The 23,089-nt window shown below is 38.8% G+C and overlaps 1 protein-coding gene across 1 annotated transcript; it reads left to right on the forward strand.

Annotated features, from left to right (window-relative positions):
• Window positions 1–15,875: 15,875 nt before the first annotated feature.
• On the forward strand, window positions 15,876–22,209 carry ptp4a1 (protein tyrosine phosphatase 4A1). The gene is made up of 5 exons (XM_069886097.1): window positions 15,876–15,984; window positions 16,932–17,024; window positions 17,325–17,455; window positions 19,315–19,389; window positions 20,690–22,209. The coding sequence occupies exons 1-5, from the start codon at window positions 15,880–15,882 to the stop codon at window positions 20,805–20,807; spliced, it is 522 nt and encodes a 173-aa protein (XP_069742198.1). The 5' UTR covers window positions 15,876–15,879; the 3' UTR covers window positions 20,808–22,209.
• The last annotated feature ends 880 nt before the right edge of the window (window positions 22,210–23,089 follow it).

Consider the following 23,089-nt stretch of genomic DNA (forward strand, 5'->3'; position numbering starts at 1 on the left):
AATTTATACCACTACTGCAGTCTTAATTTTAACTTTGAACTAATATCTCATTATAAAACCCTACAAATCATTAAAATTATGATTGTGAAATACGATAGTTCAGGAATGAATATTTAGTTTGCAATAACAAGACAAGCAATATAAATATGCACAGAGTAAGCCAAATGTCGTCTTCTTCTTTGGCTTGGCTTCGCGGACGAAGATTTATGGAGGGGGTAAAAAGTCCACGTCAGCTGCAGGCTCGTTTGTGGCTGACAAGTCCGATGCGGGACAGGCAGACACGATTGCAGCGGTTGCAAGGGAAAATTGGTTGGTTGGGGTTGGGTGTTGGGTTTTTCCTCCTTTGCCTTTTGTCAGTGAGGTGGGCTCTGCGGTCTTCTTCAAAGGAGGTTGCTGCCCGCCAAACTGTGAGGCGCCAAGATGCACGGTTTGAGGCGTTATCAGCCCACTGGCGGTGGTCAATGTGGCAGGCACCAAGAGATTTCTTTAGGCAGTCCTTGTACCTTTTCTTTGGTGCACCTCTGTCACGGTAGCCAGTGGAGAGCTCGCCATATAACACGATCTTGGGAAGGCGATTTGGGAAGCCAAATGTACTGTACATCTATTCAGTTGAAATTTAGATAGTACTAGAGCTGGCTCAAGAGGTAATATAGCCAACTCCTGCTCCTACTTATGTTTTCTTATATATTCAAGTCACATACTCTCTGCTTGTAGCTAGTTTTCTTGAGGGCCTAATATAGAGGAGCTATTATTAACGAGGATATTCTGGGATAGTCGAAGAAATTTGATAATTGCATGTGGTGAATCCAGCATGCTTGGGAGCAACAGGTGATTTGAGGCTATGGTTTTGAGAGCTCTCCACCTTTGGAGTTTTCCTCACTACTTGTCTGGATCAATTGTCCCTGAACTGAATAAGTTTGGGTGGCATTAGTTCACAATTTATTATTTGTATCACGTGACCAACGTGATATAAGGAATAAAATGGGGTGGAGTAAAAACACGAGAGCCAATTCCTTTATATAGCAAAGGTAAAAATACATACCCTACATTTTAGGCTTGAGCCCTTCATCATGCTATGGAAAAATGTCAGCAGCTCTACGTATAAAAGAGTAGGGGGAGGGGACAGCAGAGATCAAAGGGAGGAGGGATGGCTAGGTGAAGGGAGGGAGGAAACCTGGAAAGAGGAAGGTTTAGCAGAAACCAGAAAAGACTGTTAATACCATCTGGCTGGAGAGTGCCCAGATGGAAAATAAGGTGTTGTTCCTCCAATTTGCAGGTGATCTTGGTGGTAAAGTACATAAAGCCATGGACAGATATGTGAATTTGGGAGTGTAACACAGAACTGAAATGTTTGGCTACTTTCACTGTAGTGGATGGAGTGAAGGTACTCAGCTAGGTGATCTCCCAATCTGCGCCCAGTCTCTCCGACGTAAAGAAGGCCATAAAGGGATTCCAGATGCAGTAATTCAGTCCTACGAATCAATGTTGCTTCACTTGAAAGGCCAGTTTGGGGCCCTAGACTGTGGTGAGGGAGGAGGTTTTGGCGGAAGTGTGGTACCTCCTGCGGCCACAGGGAAAGGTGCTGGGAGTGCGATTGGTGGGGAGGGTTGAGTGCATGAGGGAGTCACAGCGGGAACAGATCTGATGGAAGGCGGAGAGGGGAGGAGGGGAATTTTTTTTAAAAATCTTGATATTTTTAAATAATCTGTTGATCTTTCAGTTATGCTGACCAGCATTCATTTTAGTGAAATATTTTGTACAACTTTTCAATAAAAACTGGCACTTTTGGCAGTAAATCTCATTATCACGATAATCAAATTAATTTTCCAATTACTAAAAACATGCCCTCTCATTTAGAATGGAAACTTCAAAGTTTATTTTAAAACTCACTTTCATTTTTACTAAGTAAGCAGTGGTCATCATAATTTGCATGCTTCTAGTGGACCTCACTCCATTTTTACATTACCTGAGTAGAAGGGTAAATGGTAAATTCCCCATTCTCCCACCCAAGCCAAACAAGTGGTGATCTGACAGCATTCTCTAAGAATTGTCTTGGATGCACAATACTCGTCAGACACACTTTTGCTTCTATGTTCACGAATGGGCATGGAAAGGGTGAACTTAAGTGTATTTTCCATTTTGCAATTCCAAAGTATGAGGACATTTATTTATAACATTAAACACATGTGACCATACTAGAACTATGAAAGTAACATAGGCAGAAAATAAGCTTTGTGCCGAGGCACACGTGATTCGGCATTTAATCCTTATTTTTTGCATTCTCATTCTTTTTCGTATTCTTTTCGCGCGCATGATTAAAACTTAAAAATAAAGCGTCATGCAGCCAACTGATTCAGCACTGCACCCACACTAGGGCAGCTCAGATCCCATGCGGGCCGTCCCAACCAGGGTCAGGCCAACTCGCGTAAACCGGCTCGCGCCGGCTTGTCTCGCGTCCCTCTCGCACCGCCCTGTGATTGGCGGGGAGCCCGACAGGGTGACGCCACCGTGGCGTCAGCCGCCAGGAAGGTTATAAAAGGACGAGCTGCGAGCGGAGGCGGAGGCTGACGAGGAAACCAGGGAAGGAGGGTTGTTGGAGGAGAGAATTTAAAAAAAAAGAGAACGGGGCACAAAATCCGATCTAAAGAAAGGAAAATATTTTTTTTAAAATAGGTGCAGCCGCGGGTAAGAGAAAGAAAGCCGGCGGAGAGGTGAACGAAAAACGCCAGCCTGGGCAGCGTGGAGCGGAGCGGAGCGACTGAGTGAGACTCGTACTTCAATGAGTAAGCACATCCCTGTAAGTGAGCGGCGAGCGCGTGTCCGGAGCGGGCGAGGGGGCACGCGCCGCCTCTAACTCGCTGCACGCGCATGTCCGGCCGGGTGCGGCGCGCTGTGAATGGGTGGGAGGGGGGTGACCAGGGCCGGGGAAGTTGCCGGTGTTTGAGCTCGCCGAAAACGGCCACCTCCCCCGTTTCACCCGCCCCGCTGAAAGGGGAGGAGGGGAGCGGTCCGCAGGCAGCCGCCCGACGCCCGGGTCGGGACGTGAAACCCCGGCCTGGGTGACGCCGGGAGTCCGCCAATCGTGTCAGGGGCGGGCAAGCGGCTTGTAGCCGGCCGCCTGAAAGTCCGCCGAGGGGAGTTGGGGTCCAGGGCTTTCCGCAGTCCCGACCGCCAGCTGCTCCGCCGCCTATCCCTCCGACTTTGGCGGGGGTCGACGTGCCGAATTGTCCTGGCGGCCCCCACCCCCGCCTGCTCTGGAGTCGTGCTGTGCGCCCTGCAGGGTTGGAGATCGGCTGGGCCTCTGCCCTCCGGGGCGGATCAGTGCCCGCTCTGACCTCCTCTGCTCGGGCCGGGATCTTGCTCAGCCAACTTTGGCTGCCACGTTTCCTGCGATCCAGCAGTGGCGACGCATCCGCAGGCACTCCCTCGGTTGCAACGCGTCCCCGACGTGTGAGACGCCTGGAAGGTGCATGTTCGTTCTTTGCAGCGTATGTTTCACCGTCGTGGCTTCCAAAGTTTAGGCAGGGGGTTTGCGGAGGCAGCGAGCTCATTTCTGAGAAGAATCGCCGGCCGGCATCGGACAGGTGAAACGTGTCAAACGTGAGGTTGCGTGTGCACTTAGGCCAGTCTTCAGCTGAAGTTGCACGATTTCTACCCCTCACTACTTCGGTTTAACATGGATCTGATTAGAACAGTGTAGAAATGCAGTTTCCTTTTATGAATTACAACGAGTAGATGCGTGTCCCAGTGTGTAACGTCAAACGAGTGTGTTTGCCAGTTCGAACATCTCTTGAATTCCCAGTCCGTAAATTGAAATGTGCCATTTCTTCCATGCACCTGTTGCTCTCTGAGTGTGTTGGTTGCCATGCCCTGTCGTTGATGCCCACGGTGCTCCCTGGTTTAAAAAACCCCACCTCTCAAAAAGCACGTGTGAAGAAACGGTTGGGAAAGGCTCATTGCTTTTAAGGGTGAGGTGAAGAAAATAACCCCAGTCATGAATAGATGAACGCCAGTGCACAGAAAATGTCCACATGGTTCCGTATTTAGGAAGGGGAGAATGATATTTTGTGAAAACAGCTTTGCTTAGCCACTGCATGTGGTATAAAATATTTCCACAATCTGTTGCAATGATGTCCAATGAAAAATCCAGCTGTACCTTGCTTGAGTAATAAAGGTTAATCACTGCCACAAGTGATAGCACTGATTGAATTGTTCCATCAGTTTGAATTTAATTGAATATAATTTTGGTCTTGCATCATTGGAACATTTGTTTTCTTGACAAAACTGAGTAAGCCACTAATCATGGACAATGATATTTTAATGTTTGAAGCTACACTGCATGAGATCTGCCATTCTCCAGTCAGAAAATATTGTGCAGTTTGCTGCAGTAATGCATTGTGCACTATTTCAAAATCGTGAGCTATGAAAATGCATTTGATCCCAATTGCTAATTGGTTTTGCTAATTTAATCAAATGGTGGATTTCACCCTGAGATTGGTATGGAGTTGTCTGTTGATGAAGAGCAGCTGTAATTTGTGCCTTTGGGACAGGGAAAGTACAGACCATCTTTTCCTGAGTGATGGCTTAAATGTTGGATGTCGTGGCTAGAATTATCCACAGTACAAGCATTATATAATTTGTAAGAATTTAGGCAAAACGGATGAAGTTATTTGTCGTGGAACATCATGGATATCCTTTATTTTAACAAATTTTATTTAAAAGATTTTTTAAAAACAAAATACAATCAAATAATAGCAAGAAATTAAAGAAAAACCCTCCCAGCCCTTCAGCCAAATCCCTTAACGGGAGCCAAATACAAAAACAAAACAAAATATATAGAATATTTCAAGCGTATTTTCAAATTCATATATTCCAAATAAGACCACATATTAACTAAGAAGGAATAATGCAAGTTACGTATAATTTTTTACAATGGAATACAAGCTATTAATTCATTACTATATTAATCTCCAGATTATCTTTCCAAGTACTAGCTACACGTTTTCGTGCTACAGATAATGCTAAACTTACAAATGCAATTTGAAATTTATCCAACCCTAATCCCTTCAAAGAAACCATATAGCCCAACAAAAAAAATCGATGAGTCTTGTGATTATTTAATCTTAAATAATTTTTCCAAGACCATCTAATTACTTCCCAAAAATGGTTGTACCTTAACACAAGACCAAACAGCATGTAAAAAAAAAAAAAAGTTCCAGTACATAGTCCACATCGAAAACAAGAGTCCGAATTGCTAAATCCATTTTTTTTTCAATTTATAATTAACCATTCCATATCTTACATTCATCAATTTAGTTACACTGTCGTGACACATAACCTCCCAATTGTCTTCAGGAAAAATAAAAGTAAAATCACTTTCCCATTTAAGCCTAGAATTCTCAGATTCTGGTTTATCCATACCATCTTGTAACAATTGATACATATCTGAAATATAACCTTTCTTTGGTATAGAGGAAATGAAATACCCAAATTTCATCAACCTAGGTAAATTCATCTCTTTACCATAATTATCTTTTATCAAAGCTCTGAGTTGATAGTACACAAATGAAGAATTTACAGATATATCAAATTTCTCCCTCAATTGATTAAAGGAAAGAAACTGTCCTTCAAAGCAATCCTGAAGTATCTTTATACCCTTAGAATTCCATCTCTTTAAATGATTATTAAACATTGAAAAGGGAATAAGTTGATTATGGTATAATGGTGTTTGAATTGATAGTTTACCCTTCGACCCTAAAACCATATTTCATTTACCCCCATATCTTTAACATTGGCATATTACATTCCCACAATAAATTCATGTTCCATTTAAATATGAACTGATGTACCTCGGCTTCAGAAATACAAGCCATTTCCACCTTCGCCCAACTTGGAGGTTGGTCCATATCCATCAATCTACTAACAAATTTCAACTGAGCTGCTTCATAATAATGTTGAAAATTAGGTAATTGAAGACTACCCAATGCATATTTCCATGTAAGTTTATGTAAAGCTACTCATGCTAATTTCCCCTTCCATTAAAATTCCCGTACCGCGCTATTCAAATCCTGAAAGTAAACTCTTTGAAAGTAAACAAGGTATCGACTGAAACAAATATTGGATTTGAGGAAAAATATTCAATTTACTCGACTAATTAACATTAACAGAAGATCTTTCCATTTAATCAAATTCATTTTAATCCTTTTTAATAAAGGAACATAATTTAATTTATATAAAGATTGGTAATCTGCATTTACCTAAATGTTTAATTCTATCTGACCATTTCAATTTTATAATATTTTTATATTCTGAATAGTCTCCTCCCCCAACTGGTAATATTTCATTCTTATCCCAATTTACCTTGTATCCAGATAACTCCCCAAATTTTAGCAAGCTATCTTGTAAATATTACAGACTGCTCCGGTTCTGTCAAATAGACCCAACACATCATCCGCAAATAAATTAATCATATTCATCATCTGCAATTCTCATCCCTTTAATCTTATCATTCTGTCTGATCTAGCGGTTCAATAGCAAATGCAAACAAGGCTGGTGATAATGGACAACCTTGCCGAGGTTGTCCATTATGGTAAAGAAGTTTGACCATTTGTCACCACCCTAGCAATTGGGTTTTTATATAAAGCTTTAACCCAATCAATAAAATAAGGGCCAAAACTAAACTTCTCTAACACCTTAAATAAAAAAATTCCATTCAACCCTATCAAAAAACCTTTTCCACATCCAGTGCAACCACCATTGGGTGGTTGGGTTGCTGTCTAGATGCATTGACCAATGTGTTCAATCTAAATGTTATCAAATGCATTTCTAACTAAAACCTGTTTGATCTACATGTATCAACTGAGGTAACTATTTAGCAAGTCTGTCCGCTAATACTTTCGCCATAATTTTATAATCTACGTTTAGTAAAGAAATAGGCCTATACGAAGATATTTTCAATGGATCCCTATCTTTCTTTACTATCACAGTAATTATAGCCCTTGAACAAGATTCTGGTAACACCTGATCCTCAGTTATTTGCTGTAGAATATCTCCAAATATCGAGGATAAATTTTCATAAAATTCAGCTGAAAATCCATCATCCCCCGTTGACTTCCCATTCGGCATCTCTTGTATAGTTTCTTTAATCTCAAAATCTGTAAATGGAGCTTCTAATTTCTTAACCTCCTCCTCTCCTAAAACAGGTAAATTTAATTGAGATAAATAAGAATCAATAGAACCAGCTTCCTGCTTTCCCTCAGAAGTATATAATTGTTGATAAACTGAGTAAAACTGGTCATTAATTTCCTGAGGTTTATAGGTAACTATTGAATTCTTTTTAACAGCATTAATAATTTGCAATGTCTGTTCTGTTTTTAATTGCCATGCTAACACCTTATCAGCCCTCTCACCCAGTTCATAATAACGTTGCTTAGATCAATTAATTAAACACTCATACTGATAGGGTTGTAGTGTATTATAACGTTGTTTCAGCTTCACTAAAGCTGCCTTTTTATCTTCTGTAACATCTTTCTGATTCACCAAAAATTTTACAATTCAACCTCAAAACCCTCCCTGCATTACCTTCAAAGAATTCTAATTCAACAGTAATTTCTTACGAATTAAAATCGGTACACCTCTCGTCTTGGAATTGAAAGAAGAAGAAAATACATGACCAACCCAATCTCTCTTCAATTTCATATGTTCTTTTTCAGTCAAATGTGTCTCTTGCAAAAAAAGCAATATCGACTTTCATTTTTTAATATATAAGCCAATACTTGGTTACACTTAAGAGAATTATTCAATCCCTGGATGTTAAAAGTTGCAAAGTTCAAATTACACATTTCAGTAAAAATTCTACTATAAAATATAGCTCCCCTTTCTAATTCCCTAACTATTCTAAAGCATCCCCCCATATAAAAATACCACAAAAGCAAAAAAATATATAAACTTCACCTCAGTAAACTACTAAAAAGTAGTAACTCCCTAAAAATCTGGGTGTGGTAAAACCCACTAGTGGCAGACGACTATCAGGTCTCAGTGTCATCCACCCTCCCCCGCCCTCCCCCCAAACAGACTTTCACAAAGTAATTATTCAGATATATTCAACCCAACGATTCCAATCCCAATGATTGTTCCGGGTCTTCAATATCAAGAAGACTACGTTAATTCAACTTTCTTTCCATTCTTTCTGTGTTTCCCATTCTTTCCATTCCCATTTCCATTTACCTTTTTAGGCTACAATAATGGCGACCGACCATTTCCTCACAAATCTAGTAACGAATTAGCAAAAATTAATGCATCATGATCATTTTCAAAAAATTGTGACTGAAATTTTCGTTACAGCCGGGTAACGAAAGGCAAACTTGTAACCCTTTTGCCACAACACTTCTTTAGCTGAATTAAATTCTTGGCGCCTTCTAATAATTTCTTGACTCAAATCTGCATAGAAAACACTTATTTCGAACCATCATTGGAGTCTGATTTTGCCGTGCCTTCTGCACTGCAACTCGTAATATCATTTCTCTATCTTGATATTTCAAACAGTGAATCAGAACTGCCCTCGGTGGTTGACCTAGAAATGTTTTTTCCCTCAATCCGCTCGATCCAACTCTAGATCATCCCGAAAAAAATCCTTGCCCAGTACCTCAGGAATCCATTTCTTAAAATTTTTTACCAGATCTGAACCTTCTATAATTTCTGGAAGACCTACTATTTTTACATTATTTCTTCAACCTTGATTCTCTAATGAATCAATTTTATTCAATAATTCCTTCTTCTGAATCCCCCAGTCTGCGAAAGAGTCCTCCACTTTTTCAATTTTTTCTCTATTACGCTCTACTTGATTCTTACATTCAAAAAAAGCTTCAACTTCATAGAAGTCATCTCTTCACACGTATTATTCGTTTCCATAAATTCTTGGTTTATCTGAGTAGACATCTGCATTGACATGATTTCCATATGATGAGCAATCCCTTCCAATATTGTAAACACAGAATCCAGTCCAGGTTCCATCACTTCCCCTCGAGGCCTACTTTCTCTGGTCTCAGTCCCCATTTCTTCCTGTGTTAATTCCAGTAACGTTGAGCTCTCTTCCTCCCCTAACGCAGTGGCTCCTCTTCCAGTGTGGTTGTGGGTCTGGACACCCGTCGACAGCGTGCCGACCTCGTCAGCCCGCCATCTTTCGGGCTCCCCCACAGCCCACACCTTTTCCAATAACTCACGGACTCTCGACACACCGCGCATGCCCAGCAAAGTCACCGACTGTACTGTGCAGGTGCGTCTTCCGATACTGCGCACCCTGGACCACCAGGCAATACTGTGGGCTCGCAAGTGTCCTCGCTCCGCCAATCCGCCCGGGTTCACAGGTGCGCAAGTCAGGGCCGGCCAAGCTCGTCACTGAACCGGTGCCATCTTGCGAATGCGTGATCGACTTAGGTGTAATACGAGCAGGAGTCCTCTGAAGCTTGGGAGCTCCAATCGACTACTCCGTGGCTTCAACTTAGTAGGTAGGCCTCAATTCTTCAACACTTTTATAAGGTAATTTCTTTTGCAATTGAGCTTTTGATTTCTTCACGTTTGTAGCCATTTCAATCCTCCACTATTCCAAAGTCTTTAAATGCTATTTTTAACCACTTCTACAAGTTTTAAAATTGAGTATTTATGTCTAACTGGGGGAAGGTGGAATTTCACGTCTTCCCTCAACCTACGACATTTTTTTTTATAATTTTTTATTTTTCACACCATAAATCACATTAACCATGATGCACATTTTTTCCTTTTCACACATATACAATGTCATTTTCGCCCCCTCCTCCCCTCCCACCCTCCCCACCTCCCCCCTCCCGTCCATTTAAGGTATAAAATCTAGGATACATTAAACCAGTCAGACAATGTTGTCATTCAATAAAAATACACCAGAAATTCCACTGAGTCCATTCTTTTCATTTCCTTTTCCTTCCGTTAACTTAGGTAGTGATTGTCCCCGGTAGGTTTTCGCTATTGTGTTTAATATAAGGCTCCCATATTTGTTCGAATATTTCAATATTATTTCTTAAACTATATGTTATTTTTTCTAATGGAATACATTTATTCATTTCTATATACCATTGTTGTATTTTCAAATTATCTTCCAATTTCCAGGTTGACATAATACATTTTTTAGCTACGGCTAGAGCTATCTTAACAAATCTTTTTTGTGCATTCTCCAAATCAATTCCAAATTCTTTGTTTTTTATGTTACTTAGGAGAAAGATCTCTGGATTCTTTGGTATATTGTTTTCTGTTATTTTATTTAATATCTGATTGAGATCTTCCCAAAATTTTTCTACATTTTCACATGTCCAGATTGCATGAATTGTTGTTCCCATTTCTTTTTTACATCAAAAACATCTATCAGATACTGTTGGGTCCCATTTATTTAACTTTTGAGGTGTAATGTATAGCCTGTGTATCCAGTTATATTGTATCATACGTAACCTCATATTTATTGTATTTCTCATCGTTCCAGAGCATAACTTCTCCCATGTTTCCTTTTTTATCTTTATATTTAAATCCTGTTCCCATTTTTGTTTAGTTTTACCATTTGTTTCCTCATTCTCCTTTTCTTGCAGTTTAATATACATATTTGTTATAAATCTTTTGATTATCATTGTATCTAACCTACGACATCTTGTCATGCCCCCTATCATGGATGTCCTTGATGCCTGCTATCAAAATTAGGAACAAATTATGGCCAAAGACCTGATGTATGCTGATCTTCACTAGTCTGGCAGAGCAGTGCAAGATGATTCTGAGTTTATTATTTATAACAAAATTAGCTTCCAATCCCTGCTGGGGAAAAGTTGTTTCGTCGTGGTTATCCATTGTCCTTTCTGATATATATAGGAATCTGTTCCTGCTGATGAGATCAATTCCGTCACATAGGCTTCTGATCAGAAAGTTGATGTGAAAGTATGTGCATGGGGTACAGTAGTTAAGTGAATGAACAGATTTGAATCTGCAGCAGAGATATGAATTCAAAGGTAAGGTAGCCAGATAATTTAAATCCAAGTGATTAAATAAATTTGGAATTAGAGCTAGTGTTAGTAACAGTAGCCAAGAGATTAACTATAAGGGAAGAAGACTGTCTGTATCCAGTCTAAAATTTATGGGGTCCCAGACCCACCCCCACCAATTGTATTGACTCAGTTCAGAGGCAACTGTGAATGAAAAAATCTTAACATTGTCAATATTTAGATCCTGTGACTAATCCTTTATAAAAACAAAGCTAATAGATAGCAGCTATTAAATTAGCAACTCATTAACCCTGAATTCTTTGAAGTTAGTGAAATGGAATTAAAGGCATTGTTTCCTCAGTTTTGCATTCTTTGAAGAAGTTTGATGTGGGTGGACAGGAGACAACAGAATTATACCAATAGACTAGAACTATTGAAATTTTTAATTGGAATTACTAAGTGTCTAAACCAGGCTTCTTGTCAAAGAAGCCGGGAGATTGTTGCTTTTACTGTACTGAGGTCTGGTATATTGTATTGCTCTGCCAAACTAGTGTAGACATATCTCTGGCCATGACCTGCCTTTTGAATTCCCCTGTGATGCACAACTTCCAAGAAATATTTATTCATTAAAGTTAAGTTAGCATTTCAGTGGTTTCATATGATAAGTGGTGCAAAGTGACTTGATCTTAATCAAAACTGCAGAAAGGTAAATTTGCATTCTTGATTTTGAGTGCAGGATCTGCACCAAGATCTGGTAAGCAGGATTTGGCTGGAGTTGTCTCTTAAATGAGAAACTTGTGCTCTGGGAGCAATTTGCATTTTTCAAAAGAAAAATCTAGTGCACATTTCACATTGACTTTGAAATGGAACTGTGTTTGAATCTAGTTGCCTGTGTTTAAATGCAAGTACTTGCTGTGCTGTTCCAGATAGGCATAACTTTATTCTGTCACCAGAAATGGAATCATTGATTTTTGTTTTCAGTAGTTTAAGTCCTGAAAGTCCCATTTTATATGCATGAGAATTTATGTAAAATATGAGAGCAAGATCAGGGTGATGACTATAGCTTTATCACGTGGGTTTAAAAAGTTTTATAGAATTAGGTGTAGCTGGAATGCAAGACCGGGACAGATGACGGTCTGGTGAGTTTCAGAGACTACAATTAAAGACCACCTTTCAGCAAGTTTAGAACTTGAATAAGTGTGGAACAGTTGGGCTTGAACATGGGTTTGAATTGTACCATCAAAGCAATGCAGGACTAGAAATTGAGCAAACCTGAATATGGTGATCTTGAGATCTCCAGAGCAGATGAGGCTGGGGTTTGGGAGGTGTTATCATCAGTCCTAGTCTAGCCTTAAGTGTGTTCTGTGTACATTTCAGTTAGCAGCTGTGGTAATTGACTACTTTTATCTGTGAAGGAGGATTTGCATTGAGAACTTGTCCCCAAACTGGAGTTCTGCTCCCATCCACAACATCCCTGTTAATGTCCTTTTTAATAAAGCCAAGGTTCAAAGTGCTATTCATTAATTCATTTTACCAAGCTGCCTGAACTTGGTACAATACTTAGTTTTTTAAATAAAACTTTGGTATCCAGCACCTACGGGGGATTGGAAGATGCTGGATTAGTAAATTTTCCAGTTGCTTGAGATTGCACTTTGCGAGATTGACGAACTGACTTTCGGGGGCACCTATTTTATACTTTCAGGGTTTTTTTTAACCTATTTATTTTCCACTATTTTTTTGGCTGGTTGCTTGAGGCTACCAGATGCTTGAATTCTAAATAACAAGAATTTTACTGTATAAAGAGTAAATGTTTGAAGCCCTCAGAAGATTCTGATATTTCAGGTCTTCAGCTCAAAACAATAACTCTGTTTCTTTTTTTACAGATTGCTGCCAGCATTTTCTGATTTTATTTCAGATTTCTTTTCTCTGCAATATTTTGATTTTCAGTGGAACTGTTTGATATGCCTTGTTGAAAGGAAGTTGATATTTGCTGATGTTACTTCAGTACATTTATGTTCACCAAAACCCTGTACTCCTTAATCTGTATTCTGTGCCTCTTGCTACAGAACTATTAGGTTCTGTATTAAAAATTTGTTTTTTTGACAGGTATCTTAAATATATTCAGATACTTATAGGTATTGATACATTATCAGAGATCAGAGTTGTAAAGTATGGAATGCAAGCCCTGCAGCCCACCAACCAACCATCAAATTCCCATTATGATAATGTTTCCATCATATCCTTTCTTCTCTCTCTTTCCCCCCCCCCCCCCCCTCCCCATTCCTTTAGATTCTACCTCTTCTACATAATAGACAAATTATTTGGGAGGAAATTAAAATACCTGGAAGAGCCCTTGCAGTTTGTGCAGGTTCCACACTATCAGAAGATCTGGATTTAAATCCAAATAACTGGAGCTCTTCTAGCATGCAACTATGCTACCCTGTGTGAAATAATTTGATAGTCATTTCTCCAGATCAATATTTAATTGGCTGGTTTGCAGTGCTGATTGGAGTTGCTCAACTCAGTGATGCATTTAGTAATTGTATTAATTTGGTAATATCTTTTAATTTGCTGTAAGGTTTATATTAAAGGTCAGCCATACAAAAAAGAAGCAGCCCATTGCACTGATTTTACATTCCCACTGACTCTCCCAGATCCCACAAAGGGTTAATTTGCAGTGGCCAGTTAACTTCCTAGCGTGAATTTCTTATTTGGTTAGCATCTAGAAAGTAACAAGAATACTTGGAATGTACTGAATTGTAGAGTTAAATTTTAATAGTTGCCTGTCTTGCTTCCATTTGACAGTTCCCAGGATAAATTTAGACTACCTCGTTCAATGTAAGGTGCTCGTTTTGGTGTACATTGTTAGGAGATTTTCCCCTAGGCTTCAAGGAGTCTTGAGATGTCATACAGTGGAATGTAACTGAATACTTTATTGCTATCCATGTGGAATTAAATTCCTTGTCTTGCTTTAGCAATGCTAATCTTTGTATTCTGTTGCATGAACAGATCCAGGATGTAGTGAAATACAGGCCTGTTGAAGTCAAATGCATTCTCTGTATGGAATGCTTTTAATGTTGGTGATTTGAAATTTTTTTCTTAAAAGTTCATGTATTGTTCCTTCAATTTAGCATCTTCTTTGCAAGTTCATATTGAAGATTATACAAGGGAATAAAACTAAAGTTCACTTCATAATAGCAACATAAATATTCACAGAGCTCTTTGCGCAATTACATTCCATTGATTTCTGCCTACCCACTGACTTAATCGGCATTCCTACATCTTACCAGAGGAACAAATGTAGTTATTATACAGTAAAACCCCTGTTATCTGAAATTCAAGCAATTAGTGGAAAATAAGTATAAATTAAAATTTAAATAAAAGTTTAAAATTGTAAAAGTAAATGTTCTCTGAAGTAATACATAGACCTTTGATGAAGATGGGAGTAAATACTCAGCTGGCAGAGTGGTCATGCTCTTAGCAGCTGTTTGAATAAAGTTGTGTTTGAATAAAATGGTTTCACCCAGGATGAAGAGCTTTTCTCGCAGCAGCTGTTTGAATAAACTGGCTGCCCAGGACAAAGGGCTGTTGATGCTGCTCCCCATCAGGGTGACTATCTTAAAGTGTCTCCTTATCCCTGCTTTTATCTTCATTGGTATATTTTTAAGCATATTAGTAAGGCTTTATCTGTAAGCTTGAGGGGAAGGGTTTAATTATGATGTAGTTTGTCTTTCAGCTGGCTCTGTTGGGCAGGGGGGTGGAACCTACAGATGCAGCAATGGTTAAGTGTTTTCAAAGAATGTGACTGGAAAATAAAGTAAAAATGTTTTTAAATTTATATATTCATGCAAGTGAAGTTTGTTCAGTGTAAGTGCAGTGTAGTAATTTGTCTTTTAAACTTTATTCTTAATGCAGGTATATTGGTTAGGCATTGTAAGAGTGAGTCTCAAGCAACCGGAAAACTTGCTTGTCCAGCATCAACCAATCCCTGTAGGTGCCTAATACCAGGAGTTTTACTGTGTATATAAAAATGTATGTAGGCTTGTTCCTTCTCATGAACCATTTTGTTTAAATTGAGAATTTATAGTTCTGAACAAGGAAATCAAAGCTTATATTTTATTTTAAGTAGACTTGTTCATCAATTTACATTTTGAAGTTTTTAAATTGTAGCTTTGGTGTGCCAGAAAGACAGTCATGGGTTGTAATGACTTTTGAACCTGCTGGAGGGGCAATTCAAATTAGTTTTTGCCAATGCACTAGATATTTTGAGTGAACTGACTGGCTTTGAAATTGTATTTCTGATAGTGAAGTTATCATTTCTTGGTTTTCTTAATATGCCATTGTTAGCCACGACCTTGACTTGTGTGGTTACAAACCTTCTTTTAGTTGCAAATTGATGGTAAATATTTGAGGATTTTACTTATTTAGGAAAAGAAAAAATATACACGACTATCAATGTCCTATTTAATACCTTTTTTCTCTCTATTACAGCAGTTTTGTGGTGTTCTAGGTCACACATTTATGGAGTTTCTGAAGGGCAGTGGAGACTACTGCCAGGCACAGCACGACATCTATGCAGACAAGTGAACTGTAGAAGTCTACTGCTATTCCACTTAATAAACCCCCTCAAGAGCAGATTACCAGCAACTGGGAGTAATAGAGGAAGATTCATCAGAGACTGCATCTGGATGGGGTAACCAAGTGGGCTGTTTTTTTTGTTGGTCACAGTATTACTGGATTGAAGATTTGCTGCTTGTCAAGAGCTTCATCAAAAGCTTTTAAAAGTGTAAGCACTCCATTGACGGTGGAATTTGACAAAACTGAACCTTTTTTTTTTTGCCGTATAGTTTTTTACTTTTTAAGATTTGTGCATTTTTATAAGAAAATGGCTCGAATGAATCGTCCAGCACCTGTGGAAATTACCTACAAAAACATGAGATTCTTGATTACGCACAACCCCACCAATGCAACCTTAAATAAATTCATAGAGGTGAGCGTCTGCTTTGAAGGATTTAAGCATTTAATATTTAGTATACTGATAGTTTTCAAAATTGGGTGAAGTCATAATTATACTTCTTGCAATGATCTCTAAATTTCCCCCTTGGTGTTTCTGTTTTGGTTTAACTTGGGCACAGATAAATTTGATTTTACTCTATCAGAAATATTACCTTGTCTTGAGTTTCAAAATGCAAAAGTGCCTTTAGCCTTGCAGTAAAATTTTGAAATGTGTTCTGCTCCGATCACCTATCCATTGGCATCTTCATTATCCATGTCCATGCCCTTGGGTTTTTTCTGCTTCTTATTTCAATTTTGCCTGATGAGATTCCATTTTGCCTCACTTGGTCTTCAATGAATTGTGAGTGAAGTTAGCAGGAAGTGGTTCACTTGGCATTTTGAACATTTATTCACCTGCAAGTTGCTCCATCTGATTGACTGGATTGTCTTGCTGAAGGTTGGGATATCAAGGGGCTGGTGGAAGAATAGATAATGACTTCACTAATGTGTGCCCATGGTTAATAAGGATATAAATGAACTTTTTGTAGTCACTGTAATGTAACTTTTATTTAGACTGTAGTTTTAAGCTGCCTTGACTGATGCAAGTTACTATTTGCACTAAGATATTTTTATGAAAGTTGGTTGATTCAGTCCCTTTCCATTCAATCCCTATGTTTTGCAAAGGAGGCATAAGAGATGTAATCTCATATTGGGTTGTGTTTGGTTTAGCATTCCATTGTGGAACACTTGATCAATACCTTATTTTGTGATCTGAAATTAAATGGATAATTCAGGGACTATTAAAGGTTTGGTCTTCGATTTTTGACTTGGAATAATTGAAATCTAGGGTCTGCTTTGAATCTTAAAGTTCTGGATACAAGAACTACAATATTGTATATGCTGGTTGCCTTTGTGCCTTTTACCATACCAATGATTTTTCAGGAATTGAAGAAATACAGTGTTACCACAGTTGTTAGAGTGTGTGAAGCAACTTATGATACATCTCCGGTTGTAAAAGAAGGGATTCAGTTTTTGGTGAGTAAAACTGACAAATTGTCATTTTTATTCCAACAAATTGGCTATAAAATAAACCGTGCTAATCTACTATGGTGCACCAGAATGAGCACATGTCCCACTGAGATAAAATCCTACTTGTGGATTGGCCTCCTGTCAAATGAATTATCAATATGGTTAGTTATTTTCCTGACTGCCTCAAATGTTTGAACCTGATTCTACATCCCATTGGATTTTTAATTGTAAAATATGCCAATAAGCAAAAGCTTCGGCGCAAGTTGTGTTGATCTTAAAGGCCTAATAGGAATTATTTTTTAACAGGACTGGCCATTTGATGATGGTGCTCCACCTTCCAATCAGATTGTTGACGATTGGCTTAGTCTTTTGAGAGTTAAGTTTCGAGAGGAACCTGGCTGTTGCATTGCTGTCCATTGCGTGGCAGGACTTGGACGGTGTGTATTATTTCTCCATTCTGTTCTAATGGACTGTCCTTGAATCTTGGGTTTGAAGCAATCACACTTTATAAATGTAACTTTGGGCTAGTTACAGTGATAGAGTGGAAGGAAAAATAACATTGGAATAAAGGATTGATTGATTGCTAAACACAATCAATGTGAAAGTTTATAAAAATGTTCATTAACTTGAATGCACTGTAGCTTTACTGTGAGTTTATAACCAACACTAGTGGGGTTGAAGTGTGATATTTCCAATTCAGCATGTTCAAAGTTGCTGCAGGTTCGCTAGAGGCCACATTGCAAATAGGTGTGATTTTTAGCACCAAGTTTGGCTTTTGAACATTGTAATTGTGTTTCTCTGCCAGCTCACCCTTTGAGTGGAAAAGTTGCCTCTTGGGTCCATCTCAAATCTTTCCCTTCTCAACAAATTTTTGCCCTTTAGTTTTAGAATCATCTACCCTTGCAAAAAGTACGAGCATTCCCTTTATTCATGCCCTGCATGATTTTCTAAACTTCAATAAGATCACTCTTGAGCCTCTTGCATTCTAGGGAATAAACACCCAACCTCTCCCTATAACTTGAGTACTCCAATCCTGGTGAACCTCCTCTGCACTCCTTCCAATCTATTGGTCCTTTGAACTAGGCCACCAAAACCACACACTGTCCTGTGGTATCACTAAAGCCTTGTATATCTGAATCATGAAGTGCCAATCTTTATCACCTGCCCAATGAAGGCCAACATGCCAAATGCCTTCTTCACCATGTCCACTGGAGTTGCCACTTTCAGGGAACTATGTACCCATCCTTCCATGTTTCTTTGTCCTACAACACCCTCCAGGGCCCTACCATTCACTTTTCAAGTCCTTGTGCTGGTTTGACCAAAGTACAACTCTTCAAACTTGTCAGTTAAATACAATTTGCCAGTCTGGCCCACCTTCCCAACTGATCTAGATGCTCTTGTAAATTTAGATACCCTACACAGGCCACTGCATCAATTTCAGTGTCATGCACGATTTACTTATCAAGTTAACTATGTTGCCATCCAAATCATTAATATAGATGACAACAGCAGTGGACTAAGTGCACAAACCTGTGGCATGCCATTGGTGCTCTGTAGTTAGTAAGGGATTACTTAAGGTAATATGCCTGAGATTGTCTGATCTTGGAAGCTAAGCAGGCGCATGCCTGGTCAGTACTTGGAGGGGAGACCACCTAGGAAAACCATGTGCTGTAAGTTTCTGTGAGGGGTGCTGGACAAATTAGAAAGACTCTGCCTTAAACAGTAGACAAAAGTTAGAATTTCATATATGTTACATTCTAAATGTAGTATTATGTGACAATAATGGAAGCTTTACCTTTACGTGAATGGGGAGGGGAAGGTTGAGAACCACTACTCTATCCTGCCCTTATTCCTTTCTAGTGGTTGCCTGGTTTGACCTTGCTGCCCTTCTTCAATGGTAAATCTCTAATTTTAGCCATCCCCTAGACTTTAACCTGAGGCCAAAGATGATGTAAATTTATTGTATTCTGTGTAAGTTGGGTATCAAAATCTCACCTAAGGTGGGTGAGGTGAAATAATTACAAGACTTATAAATCTTCACATCAGAGATTTTGAGTGGAATTCTGACACTGGGGTATAGACATAACTAGTGCAGTGTGGTCAAGAAAGAAGATGAAATGTGAAATGGTCACAAACCAATTAGTTGGGGTGGGGGACACTTTGGGGCACTAAATTATTGGGCTCTGAACAGATTTTAGATTCTGATTTGTGGACACCACAGTCTGAAACTGACCGGAGCATGGATTTCAAGTAGTGAAGTGATCTGGAATGAAAGAAACAAAATGTTTTTACACAGAGCTCCAGTTCTCGTGGCTTTGGCGCTTATTGAATGCGGAATGAAGTACGAGGATGCAGTTCAGTTCATTCGACAGTAAGTAAAGTTTGCATTGACCTACAAAATAGTGTGTTGCTAAACAGTTATTTCTGTTTAGAAAAAATACTGATACTCGACTGTTCCAGAGTTAATTTCGTGGATCGCTATATTAGCTGAAAGACATGAAGCTAATAGTTCCGTTTTTAATATTCAACACAGTAACAGGACATTTTGGCCCACGAGTCCATGCCGCCCAATTTACACCCCCGGTATATTTTGAACAGTGGGAGAAAACCCACACAGACCCGAAGAGAACATACAGACATTGTGGGTTTGAACCCTGGTCCTGTCCCTATTGCTGACGCTGTAAAGGTGTTGCACTAACCGCTACACCAACCATGTTAAAGAATTAGTGTCACATGTTCACTTTTTTCTATTTCACTGCTGCGTGTTTGACTGAAGTCTATTTTTAGATATAAATTATTAGTTTTAAGGGAGACACTTGTCCTGGCATTTAATCCTCTTGAATGTACAAGATCCCTGCTCTCCTCTTCCATTTTACTTGACAATTTAATCTCCCATTCTTGCCCTCTTCATTTAATTTGAGCAATTTAAAGTACCTGTATCATTCGCCTCTTATTGAAAACAACTGGCTCCCAGAGTGTAAAAACATTGCTTCCTCCACCCTTTTCCAAATTGCATTAGCATCAAAATTATGACAATTAGATGACTTCCATCTTGAAACCAACTATTCCTCAAATATAACATTTGAATTAGTAGTGAACCCCTATGCTGTGTATCAATTAACTATCCACTTCAGAATGTTAGTATTAGGAAGGGATGACTGCTTGTGTTGAATATGGTTTTTTTTTAAAATTGAAGGGACCTTTTATATTAAAAAAAAATTGAAGTGACCAGCTGTAGTTTTGCTAAAGAAGGTGAAAGTACTTGACAGGTCAGGCACGCCCAGAGAGAAATAGTCAACATTTTGGTTGGGACATTACTTTTAACACCTTAATCCCTTGTGCTTCCTACTTTTCTTTGCCCAGTAACCTATTACCTCTTGGCCCTTTCCCAGCTCTATTCCCCAACCCTTTCTATATTTAATAGCTCCCCTTCCTATCCTTGTCTCAAAAAGGTCCTGACTCAAAATGCTCACTGGTCATTTCTCTCTGCAGATGCTGTCTGACTCCATTCCTTCCAGCTTCTTGCTATTATATTAGCTCAATATTTCAGCATCTTTAAATCTTATAAAGATTAACAACTATTAAGGAATGTCCATAAATGATTGAAGATGCTGCTTCAGATGGGTGAAAAACGAGTATGGTGCTGCTTTTAACCCTATTTTACGTTATAGAAAACGACGTGGGGCCTTTAATAGTAAGCAGCTTCTGTACTTGGAGAAATACCGTCCCAAAATGCGTCTTCGCTTCAAGGATTCAAATGGTCATCGGAATAACTGCTGCATCCAATAATGTCGGAGCATGGGTTGATCACTTGATTTGTTCAAAGGCATTGACGACGTCAGGCTTGGCTAATTCAGCAGAAGAACGTAAAATTTTTACATGTGCTTTGTAATGTCAACTGGTGCTTCCTTTGGAGTTGAAAGATGAAGGTGATGTTTTGTTTTAAACCCTGAGATTCTTGCCTTCAGATCCACTTTGAGAGCTAAAATGTGGCTGCTGTATGTTTCTGAACTTGAAGAAGTGGGTCCCTTCACAATTGGTATAGTTAGACTTGTCCACATTAATTGTCTTAACAGCTGTGAAATACAGCATGTGCATCCTTGCTGTTTACAGATGCAAAGATGTAGAATGGCTCAATTAAGCACTAAGTTGCTGCCGCTGTTTTTGATTTAGTAATTCCACATGTCTGTGAAAAAGGAACCTTTTAACCAATTACTCCCCAATCCCATCTGGCTTCCTGTCTTGATTCACTTTGCTTATTGCTAAAGAACCCTTAGCTTTTTGAAATCTCTCATTGAAAGTTTGCCTGAATGAGCCAATGCTACAGGAATCTTATGCACAGCTTGGTTCAATTGTGTTCTGCTCACAAGTGTCAAGATTTAACGCTGCTGGCTGTTCACTTTACATTTTTGTAAACACTGTTGACATGCCCTTCCACTACTACACCCGATCTAGTTCCATTTGTTTAGGTTACTTAGAACAGTACATTTGCCCTCTTCCGATGTCTATTGTATTTTCAAAAGGCTTAACATTTCAGTTAATAATCATGTGACAACCATTCATTAAAATCTCCATCACACTCGTCGCAGCTGTCCAAAGGGACATTTCAATTCACATTGTCTATGTTCATGGCATAGAGAAGCACACATGAGTTTATTTTGCAAAATAAAGCCTTACTGGCGCTCCACAATTGATCTGTTGGGAGAGCCCGAGTCCAGAATTTGGCAGGGGCTATCTAATATTAGTAGTTGCCTTTTTGTCTTGTGCAGAAAATGTACACTGGGATTTGCTCATTACATACAGAGTATTTTTTTTAAAGGTAGAAATGCTTTGTTGTAGCTAAATTCATATTGTACAGTAATTTTCTGAAATGTAATCTTGATGTCATATTGGAGATTTACTAACTTGTCAGAAGCATCATTTTTGAGTTTCTGCTTAAACTATGCAGGCTATGATGTCTGTAATATTTTGTATGCCTTTTGATTGCATAAGTTAATACTTGGATACGATCATTTAATTATGTAATTTGATGCAATGTTGTATTAATGTTAGATAAACCATATTTATACTGTCTTGGGAGCGCGTGTGATATAGTTCTGTTGGAGAAATAATTTGCCAGCATTCACCAGCTTGTTTTAAAATCTAGTGCGAGAGCTTGTCATTGGAAATAAAAGTGGGGAAAAAAATAAAATCTTGACCTGTTTCTTGTCTTCGACCTTTAGCTTTGAAAGATGCATTTACTTCAGGACTAGACAGCTATTTTCAAGGTTAGAAGATTGAGAATTTAACAGTTACTTGCCAAAGTTGCACAATTTCAAGTCTGAAGGGTGAGATTAGTTGCTCTGATCTGGTATTAGCATACAAGTTGAATTATATTTTAAATTTCTGAACTTGGAAACTGGGGTGTAGATTTTATTCTGTACTTTGGTCATCGGATTTGATGTAGATGTACCTAAACTGGATTTGTTTCCACAGAAATAAAGATTAGTCCATGGTTAAACTTATGAATGCAGGTAACAAATGATTGCATGAAATTGTGGTAGTTTATGCCATTATGCTGCCAATATAAGTAAGTGAAGTATCGTGTTCAATATCTGACATGAATTCACTACCCTAGAATCTACTGACATCTTCCTTAATCTTTGTATGTATTTGAAGAAACCTAACGTCACTGACCCTTTTTGCAAGGTAATTAGCCAACTTGCAGAATAAGGATCACAGTTGAATGAAGATTAACTTTTTGTCCTAGGTCATTCCAATCCATTGGCAGAGATCTAGAATGAATAATGTGTATTGGACGTATCTGAAGCACGTTGAATAACTTTGGATCATCTTCCATTTCTGGCCAGATTTGCAGTGGAAATTAGGGTCTACAGTACTTCAATTGGAAATGATGGTGCCTTGATAATGAGCAGGAAACTCGTCCTTTGGAAAATATAGTGTTGGGATGAGTGCATCAACCAAATGTTCAACTAGATTTTTAGTGTTTAGAAGTCTTGTCATTTTTTTAAAAATACGTGATCCCGACTTTGGGTGCACTCTGAAATTTGTGCATTCTTACCATGACATTT

The sequence above is a fragment of the Narcine bancroftii genome, chromosome 6 (genome assembly GCF_036971445.1).
Source record: "Narcine bancroftii isolate sNarBan1 chromosome 6, sNarBan1.hap1, whole genome shotgun sequence".
Lineage (NCBI taxonomy): Eukaryota > Metazoa > Chordata > Chondrichthyes > Torpediniformes > Narcinidae > Narcine > Narcine bancroftii.